A 10,145-nucleotide genomic window follows, 5' to 3' on the forward strand; every position below is an offset into this window, starting at 1 on the left:
TTCAAATATACACAGTTGAGTACATTTCAGAGTTTACACATGAAACAAAATGACGCACATCTCTCATCTTTTCTGGTGTTGTCATGCTTCTTGCAAAACTAGTTTTTGTCTGTAATTATTCTTCATCATTCCTCAAGTGTAGAATTTTTATTTATGCAGGAAATTGTTTTAGAGATTTTAAGCAACTATCACAAGAAACTTGACCCTGAGCAGATGACCTGTCTTCTTTCTAAGGAATCGTCAAAGAATCCACTTTGGCTAGCGATTGCATGCGAGGAGCTACGTGTCTTTGGTGACTTTAGCCGAGTCACAGAAAAGATCAAGTCACTTGCTGATGATTTACTTGAGTAAGTTAAGAGGCTGTATAATTTTTTTCTTCGGAAGGGATCAAAAATAGCATTTTTTTTTTGTATGTGTGTGCAGTCATGCATGTTTTTTGCTGAAGCTCTTTCTTAGTCAGTGGTGGATTAAAGCAAGGGGTTGGGGGGCAGCTGGCTTGTGCCCCCTAACTTTTTCAAAATAAAAAAATAGAGGCAAAAAGAAAATTATATTCAAATTTAAGCTGATGTTATCTAGACCCTCCACCTGTGAAGGTCACATCCAGGGCCCCCCCCCCCATTTCAAATTCCTGGATTTGCCACTGTTAGTTGTGGTAATACTGATACTCCATATTTAAGTGTTTATTAAAGATAAAAGAAACTACTATAAATTTTTGATATACTATTCTATAGTTAATTTATTACAGAGTATAATAAGGTACAATTTACCAATAATATATTGCTGGATTTTGTTGAAAAATTGTTTTTACTTTTACTTAGTTTACTGGGACAAGTGCTTACACGATTTGAACACGAGAATGGCGGCACTCTGATGATAGCGACCCTCTGCCTTCTGGAAACTTCTTCACATGGACTTCTGGAAACAGAACTTTTATCAGTACTTGGAGGAGATGTATCACTACTCACTCCATCTGAGGAGAACTTTAGCAAATTGAAAAAAAGTAAATCTTTTGATAATATTAATTTTCTAAATTTGTACTTCTAATCATTTTTCTCATAATTGCCTTAAACCCATATTAATTGTATCACTAAAATACTGTATTGTTCGATATTATCTTATTTAAAATTTGTTTTTGTATACTTTGTTTAGTGAACAAATAAAAATAAAATTTTATTTTTGGGCAATTGGAAAATGGAAGTATGCCCATATATAGTCATGATGTGTCTATATATGGTCAAGTCCCATTACTGCACTTTTTATTTTCTTGTTCTCTTCCTCTTCTGGAACTATTTTTTGCCCTCTAACGATCTTTAAAAAAGTAATTTAGCAAAACAAGGTATAAAAAAATTCTCACCTAATCATCATCATTTAACTATTATTTTTACAAACATTGAATGTCATCATTACATATTTCTATGTTTCTATATTTATGACAATTAAAGAATCAACATCACTGTCACACTCATCGACATCATTCACGAAACATTTTATTATATTTTTCACATGTCTACAGAAGAAGATAGTGATGTTCAACCAATTAGAAGCCAGCCACTATCTGCTGCTAAGTGGGCCGCTGTGTACCGTGCATTACGTACCTTCCTTAGACCATTTGGGGACAGCGGTGAGGGCAGGCTTGACTTCTACCATCGCTCACTCAGTAAAGCTGTGAGGAAAAAGTAGGTACAATGACATAATCATAATATCACACCACCATTATCATTAAAAACATCATCATTATCAGCAACATTATCATCATTATCAACATCATCATCATCACCCTTATCATCATCATCAGCTGTCATGATAATTCTTTTGTTTTAACAGTAATCAGTGGTGGCGCCAGGTAGCTTAAGCTCCTCATCGGACAATTTAAGGCCCCCTCCACCGGCCAAGCTCGTTGGGCAGTTGGACCAAAAAAAGTATTAAAATAGGTATATACCAAGCCAAAAGATGTCTTTTACAGTCGTAGAGTGCCATTTCTGACCATCCAGAGATTCCTATTTTTTTTTTTTAATCTCATACAAGCTCAAGGCCCCCTGTCGGACAGCTTAGCTCCACCCTCCAGAAAATGTATCCTATGGCCGCCACTGACAGTAATAGCATCACACATGCCCTGTCCCTGATGAGCCACTCATTATTGATTGTGAAAATATTTATTCATTTTATTGCAGATATTTTCACACACAAGATGGATCTGAAAGAGAGGATGTGTATGCATTTTGGCATATGGTACTCGCAAACTTTTTTGAGAATGAGCAGAATGTTGACCGCAAAGTTGAGGTAAGAAATGTCTTTTGTATTAACTTCAGTGGTCCTTTTCACGGACGGAAACAGGCTGATATTTTATCTGTCAGACACAATAGAGCATATTTGAGCAAACTTTGAATCTCAGGATGTTTGCATTCTCCACAATTATAATTGGATGAATCTGTAAAATTAAGTATGATATAAAGTGAAAGCTCTACTTTAACAATTACTCAGAATTTGACAAAACACTGTAATATTGTTAAATATTTTTTTTTTTTTTTTATCTGCAGGAGTACCCTTACCACCTGGTCAAAGTAAATGATACGGATCGTCTGGCTAAGTGTTTGACTGAATGGCCTGTCTTTGACCATTTGTTCAATGATTATTACAGTTCCCAACTTCTGTTATACTGGCGTAAGGTAGGTTATTATTAAGGTTACTATGGAAGTGGGTCAAGCAAATGGGCAAGGGAATCACTGATTTTTGATTGGCTAGGGAAATTTTTCCACTTTATGGGCATAGGAATGTAGTACAATGGCCAAGGGTCCATAAAATGCACAATAGAGCAACTGACTGGGCAAAGAAACCCAGTCTATCAGGTGGACTCACCCGCTTGAGAAGAGAAACTTGTCTATGTTGCAAGGAAAATTGGTCTATCAAGTTGGACAACAGTTACTGGACACCAAGTGGACATGGGGTCTACTAAAAAGGAAAAATAAATGGCCACTCAATGGACAAAGAGCCACCAATTTTGCAAGAGAAACAGATATTTAATCCAATATTATCATTCTGTAGTGTCAGGGTGCAAAGAATAGGCAACTAAATTTAGGTACTGAAAATTTGCAGTGAACCTGGAAAAGTCATTGCCTAAAGGGGTAATAAAATTCGCTATGGCATAACTTCACAGAATATTTAAAGAATGTGAAAAATCTGTGGCAGAATCGTGTCATAACAATTATATCTTTCTTCCCAGACCAGATTAGACCCCACTATCTGAGTTCTGTCAGTGACCCTAATGTCATCACATTTTCATTAGCTTTACCAAGTGCATTCATTTCATTGCTTTGTTTTAACTAATAACATTTTAGGTTGGTGACTACCAGTGTATGGAAGGCCACTATAGGAAAATTCTGGAAGCAATTGACAAAGAGGCATTTGGACTTGAAGAATATTGCATACGATATGAACACATTGCAAAACTTTTGTAAGTTTTCATTTACAAGTTAAACTTTGACCATTTCTCCAGTTAAATGGTTAAGATCAGCAATTACAAATTTAATTCTTTTATTTTTATCTGTGTTTACGATTATTATGTAATATATTATTCATTATAAAATCAATCATTATACATTAAAAAAATCATTTTCAGAGTTACATTAACAATGATGTACATGTTCAGGGTTCAATAAAATGTATACTGTCTATGTTCAGGGTACAAGCTGGTGAGTACACTGTAGCGAAGGGTTACATCGATGTCGCCCTTAACATCGAAGAAGAGCAGCTTGGTGGAAGACCAGAACGATTGGTGGAGCTGTTTGCCCTTTATGGTGAACTCTATGATGAGGTGAGCTACTGAGTAGTAGGATTTTTAATCCCATGCATGAACTGTGTGAATGTGACTTCATGGAGAATGAAACATGCAAGCAACACTGAAGTGAAGTGTTGCTAGCTATAATGTGCATCATATCAATTTTTTATTAATAATTTTCCCTTGATTTCAGATTTCTAAGTTACATGACTTTATTAAGAAAGAAAACATTAAGGATTTGAAGCCATGCATTGAGTACTTTAGGAAGTCGGTACAAATCAGGGAAACATTAACCGGAGACCATCACAAGGTATTTTCAAATAAACAAATTATCAATATTATCAGGTTATGTTGTATTACCAATTTTATTCTATTAGCATTTTATTAATGTTCATATAATAAGATTTAGTCTAATATTAGTTTTATCTAAGAACATACATTTTTAAACAGAACATGATTTTCAAAAGTTTTGAACTGGAGATTATTAATTAGTGTGTGTGTTAATCAGTCATATCTTTAGTACAATGCTTTCTGGCGCACACCTTTACGCACATCACAAATGTGTACTTTATGTTTGTTTCATTTTTGGGCCTTTCTTTTTCACATGGGGTGCTATGGTTATATATACAAACTTCTCCAATCAAATAATATTCAATTTCTCTAGCGGCAGTAGGTTTTCTTAAATGTACATACTGAATTTTAAAAAGTTTCACAGCTTGTAGCAAAGAGTTCCATAGTCAAATAAAAATCATGTCGTGGAGCATAAAAATCTTTTTCTCAGAAGTGTTGGCTCCAGAAATTTGCCAACAAAGTGTCCGACAATTCTGACAGCGCGGTCAAAACTAAGGTGCTAACCAGAGATTCAAATAGGGTCCTGAATATAAATTTGTGGTAGTGTTCATGAATAGACTTTTTATAGCTTAGTTTTCCAAAAATAGTGATTTTAGGCCACAATATTAGGGATTGGCAATCAAAATAACGTTTTGGATATGCAAATTTAATATTTTTGTGTCCAACAACCACGTCATGGCGTTGGACAACGGGGAGTCCAAGTGTGTCCGATGGGGCACTCCCCTGCCCCCTGCTGGCACCCCGCTATCTCTCAGCACTGTATTGGTTTGTTCTATAATGACACCGCCCTCTAAATTTACATTTCTTTTGTAGTACAAGATGGGCATTTCCCTCATGTCATTATCCTTTACTCTAAACACATTTTTTGAATGTGGAGGTGACAACACACTGGATGCAGATGATGCCCAAGAAGAGGCATTGGAACACATTGAGAAAGCACTTACAATATTCCAAGAGGTAAGGTATTTGTTGGTGCTAAAAGAATTAAGAATCCTTATTATTTGGACACTTTTGAAGCCAAAAACAAATGTCCTCATAATATGGTGTGTCCCGGGGCGGATTTAAGGGGGCCGGGCCCCCACTTTTGAGAGGTAAAAAAAAGAAAAAAAGAAAGAAAAAAAAAACACGATAGCTCAAAATGCCTCAAATGTTATTTTTGGGCGTCTAAAACACAGAAATTTCGTGGGGGCATTCCCCCGGACCTCCTATTTCAGTGTTGTCTCGATCAGCCCCCCCCCTTTGGACATCTCTGGATCCGCCCCTGTGTTCCCTAAATAGGGATTCATTTTAGTGTTAAAAGATATTATTTTTTCAAGAATCGACACCAAAAATATGTTTCCCTAATAAGAGTGTCCCTGAAGTGGAGTTCTACTGTATTGTGCTATAGAGAGAAAAAATGTGTTTGGTGATATAACCATGCACTTTTCAATAACATGGTCATTTGTTTGGTTTTTTTAAGCTTGGAGATCTTGGGAAGGAGGCAGAAGCTAGCATGACAAAAGCTATTCTGTACGACCGAGGATCGGATGAACAATTCGAAGTAAGTTGATTCAACATATGCTTTGGAGCCAAGTATAAACAGCACCAGCTATAAGCCCCAGGCCTAAACCAGCTTATGTAAATCATGCTATCTATATGAGCCAGGCCCCAAACCAGCTTAGTGTAATCAGCACCTTTTATTTGAGCCCGCCTCCAGACCAATATAGTATAAATCACATCAAACAATATGAGCCAGACCTCAAACCACTTTAGTATAGACACAACATTTTATATCAGCTAGGCCTACAACCAACTTTATAAACTGGATCATAATCTAGAATGTTTTTCTTTTTTTTCTATTTTGAAGTGGTACAACAAAGCGTATGAACAGTGTGAACAAGCCTACGGAAGCAACTGTAAGCTGATGACCAGGCTGATGAGCAACATAGGTATATTCCATGAAGATAAAAGAGATTTCCACACCGCCTACGAATATTTTGTCAAGTGGTACAATGTATCTGTAGAGGTGAGTTGAGATTGTTAATTGATAATGTTACATTAGTGATGATTTGTTTTTACTAGAATGATATTGATATAAAAGATGATAAATGTTATTAATAAATTTAACACAGAATGTGATAATATAAAGTCCAGTCAAACTTTGAAAAATATACTCCTAGTTAAACTAAATCTATAATAGTAAACACTTCATTCTTGTCAAACTTAATTCCTGTTGGATGCTATGGAAGCTGAAGCTATTTAATGGTGGTGGTGATGATGATTATTATAGTGTGGTGATGAGGATGATGATGATGATCAGTGCTTGAGCATCCCACTCACTCTTTGTTCAAATGTGAAAAAAAAAAACAGTAAATGAATGGAAATGAATGGCAATGTAATTTACTTTACATTAACAACCAATTGTGGTGTAGTCATAGCCATCAATGTACTCCGTCCCCAATTTTTAGCACCATGCGTAAAGTGTGAATTTAATATTTTCTATTCAGCACCCAACTTCAAAAAATCCGAAATTCTGCATATGCCACTAATGATGATGATGATAAATATTACAATGACGATATTATATTTGCTTGTTCTGTTTCTTTTTTAATAGATATTTGATAACAATTTTAAACTTTGAAAGGTTCTCATTAGAATTATAATTTTTATTTCTAAATTTTAATTCTAAATCACATTCTTTATATCAACATTATTGGTATAATATTTAATTTCAATCATGTTAATCTAAGAAAATTAGGTTATTCTCACCAGTGAAAAATCTAGTAAATTAAGTTATTTGATTTAAATTATAGGTGTTTGGAGAAAATCATCCTAAAACAACTTCCGCTCGGAATTGTCTGGAGGAGCCACAGTACCAACGGATAAAAGCAGCTATTGAAGCTGGCAATGAAGCATAAAGAGGAGATAGCAAAAATATGCAGACGACATAAAATTGAACTCTGGGATATGTTTAAGTAGTGCCCTCGCAAGGTGATGTCATAATCTACCAAGCTTGTACTTATACATTTGAATAAGTTGTTAACTCCACATCATAAATGATGTTCAAGGAAAGGAAAATGACCTTTTTGCTGAGTTTTGTCCCTTGGGTGATGTTTCTGAGGTTCCATGACAGTGTTGAGATAGTCCTTGGGTAAGAATGTTAATAGTACATGTGTTTGTGTGGGACAACATATGTTTATGTGGGACAGGCATATATTCTTGTCCTGTTTTGACTAGTCAGTTTTTAATTGTTATAGACACACCAAAAGGTCCATTAGATGTCAGTGGGGAGGGGGGACTGATTTTTTTCATTAAAGCATTTGGAGTAACACTATATCTAAATCTAAAGTTGGCTGTTATTTTCTGGCAGCTTTTTTTTCCCAAGCAGGAGCCTAAAATAACTATATGATATTTGAAAGGCCAATTTTTCATCACACTGAATTTTAGCCCAGTTGTTAATGTTATGGGCTAGAGTGCATAAGGTGATTGAATATTTCCCATGAAGGGGGTGGGAATTACAAATATCTATGCTTGAGTAATGCAGTGATTTTTCCTAATTGCCAACACAAAATGCTGTTTGAGTGAGGTAGAAAAAGTGCAGAACATCAGGGAAAAATGCATTAAAGTAGCATTTAATAGGTGTTGGTGTTACATCCTCTAAGCCCTATTTCTTAGATATTGTGACGAAGATCCTAAAAATGACAGATAAATGTAAACCACATTTGTGGTACATGCACGTATTCCTGGCAATGTTTACATTGGTCAGTTTTTTTGAGGAAAGTTCATTGCTAGGATGAATGTAAACTTACGGGTATTTCATCATGACACGGAGACATCCAGCGGCATATCTAGGGGTTTGGGGGAATGCTCTTCCCACCATCTCCAACTGTCACCTTCCCCCCTCCACCCCTGACAATTTTTGAAGCAAAATAGTTACGCTAAAGTAGTTGAAAATCACATTATTTTGCCGCTCCACTCAATTCATCATCAAGTTCTCCCATTACACGTCCCCCACCCATTTCAGTACCCCTAAATATGCCTCTGGATACCACCGTTTATTATAATATAGATATATACCCTGTTGGGTAATATTTAATCACATCTCATGTATTATTATCTCTTTATTTACTTAATGAAGCATTATTGTAGTGCAATGTATGTGCAAAAATAGATAGGTAAGTAAGACTTGTACATTGTGTATAACTCAGTGTTATTGTAAAATTTAATATTATATAGTATTTCAGGATCATGTTCCCAAGATAATTGTTTTTAATCTTTCTAACTTTTAGGAAAAACAATTTCTTAATGAAAGTAAAAATAAAAAAGTAAATTAATTTTGCATAATCCAAAATATTCTTTATGCTGTCTATCATAAAATATCAGCCAGTGCTTTCTTGAAATGTATTTTCTTACTTTTGTTATGGGTTTTCTCTATTTATTTTTAATACTAATACTAAAATATTGGTGTTAAGAATATATTTTCTTACTTTTGTTATGGGTTTTACTCTATTCTTGATACTAATATTTTAAATATTTCATTTATAGCATTTTAGTATATTTGTCCAATCAATTGTGTGTACACAGAAAATTCAAGTTTTACTCTATTTATTCTTAATACTAATATTTTAAATATTTCATTTATATCATTTTAGTATATTTGTCCAATCAATTGTGTGTACACATAGAAAATTCAAGTGATTTGTTCAACCTGACTGTTACTGTATTTAATATTCTGTGTACATATTGTAGCAAATAGCCTGGATTTTATCTCAGTTGTGAATGTACAGTAGTAAAATCAAGGCATGTCGAGATCAGACTCGGCTTACTAATTTCATGATTGTGTATATCATTTTCAAAGTACTTATGTATATTTTTTAAATAAATCTGAAGACGATTATGTTATTCTTGATGCCATTGTTTATATCATCATTATCATCATCGTCGTCGTCGTTTTCGTCGTCGTCGCCACCCCATGTCATCATCATCATTATTTTCGTCGTCGTCGTCGCCGCCGCCACCACAATCATCAACATCGTCGTACATATTACATGGACAGACATATATTAATAGTATCCGATATAGTTGGTTCCACGTATGTCTCACAGAAATATATAAATAAATATAAAAACGAAAATGAAACGATTGCATACGTTGACATAATAGAGACATAAAATGTATTCAAAACGAATATTTTGGACACACCTGTGTCCTTCCTCAACGTTACAAATGAGTAGTTGTCCCAACTTTAATGTATTTGGTATCCAAACACTTAGAAAACAAGCCAATAACATGTTTAAAACCATCTTTAATACCAATAAATCGGTTATAAAAGGAGGCCATTTTGAATTTCAAAATGGAGGCCCAAAATATAAATGAAACAACTGGCACACACATTGTTCTTAATCAATAGTGTTTTTAGAGTTGTTTAAACATATTTGCCAAGAATCTAACCAAAATTTTGCTTTTTTTACTGTTCTAAATATTAAGACAACAGACTAAATGGCCTAGATTTAAAAAAATGATGGACTTTAAAAGGGTACTTTACCCACTTCCACACCACCCCACCTAATAAAATTTTACTAGAATGATTTCTTTTTAATCAAACACCCTCGCGTCATGTGGAGGACCGTACTCCCATGTTAAGGCCGAAGTAGGTGCTCATTCAAACCATCTGAACATTCGGTAGCCTCGATTCGCTCACTTATAATAGGCTACTATAATCCCGCATTGTAGTTTTTGCTGTCGCATTAAAAATAGAAGGGCGCCATCCCTTTGCGCATATAATTTTTAATAGTTTAATAATTAGGCTTAATATAAATATATGCATAAAAAATACCTGAATTTCTTCCTACGATTTCCATCTAATCTCTCTCCAATTCGCTATTAATATTCGCAGCACCTCACCCGATATGGTGAACCCGGTAAACCCTATCAGGTTATTAAATATTCAATTTATTTTCAATAGCAGAGGTGCTTGCGACACATCAACCGTAAACTACACAGCAGGCAATAATTGTCACGAGCACCTACCCCTGTCGGG

The 10,145-nt window shown here is 34.9% G+C and overlaps 1 protein-coding gene across 3 annotated transcripts in view; it reads left to right on the plus strand.

Annotated features, from left to right (window-relative positions):
• The window catches only part of LOC117123612 (telomerase protein component 1-like), a 20,981-nt gene extending 11,974 nt beyond the window's left edge, over positions 1 to 9,007 (plus strand). For all 3 annotated transcript variants that reach the window (XM_033269606.1, XM_033269608.1, XM_033269607.1), the window contains 12 exons: positions 160 to 347; positions 819 to 1,000; positions 1,514 to 1,676; positions 2,172 to 2,280; positions 2,538 to 2,666; positions 3,336 to 3,451; positions 3,679 to 3,811; positions 3,969 to 4,085; positions 4,940 to 5,083; positions 5,586 to 5,666; positions 5,973 to 6,131; positions 6,919 to 9,007. In XM_033269606.1, coding sequence (XP_033125497.1) covers positions 160 to 347; positions 819 to 1,000; positions 1,514 to 1,676; positions 2,172 to 2,280; positions 2,538 to 2,666; positions 3,336 to 3,451; positions 3,679 to 3,811; positions 3,969 to 4,085; positions 4,940 to 5,083; positions 5,586 to 5,666; positions 5,973 to 6,131; positions 6,919 to 7,023 — 1,626 coding nt within the window. In that variant the 3' untranslated portion in view covers positions 7,024 to 9,007. The remainder of the gene's footprint in view (positions 1 to 159; positions 348 to 818; positions 1,001 to 1,513; positions 1,677 to 2,171; positions 2,281 to 2,537; positions 2,667 to 3,335; positions 3,452 to 3,678; positions 3,812 to 3,968; positions 4,086 to 4,939; positions 5,084 to 5,585; positions 5,667 to 5,972; positions 6,132 to 6,918) is intronic.
• The last annotated feature ends 1,138 nt before the right edge of the window (positions 9,008 to 10,145 follow it).

This window comes from Anneissia japonica, unplaced genomic scaffold (genome assembly GCF_011630105.1).
Source record: "Anneissia japonica isolate Jap-2015-1 unplaced genomic scaffold, ASM1163010v1 scaffold287714_len2871179_cov188, whole genome shotgun sequence".
Taxonomy (NCBI): domain Eukaryota; kingdom Metazoa; phylum Echinodermata; class Crinoidea; order Comatulida; family Comatulidae; genus Anneissia; species Anneissia japonica.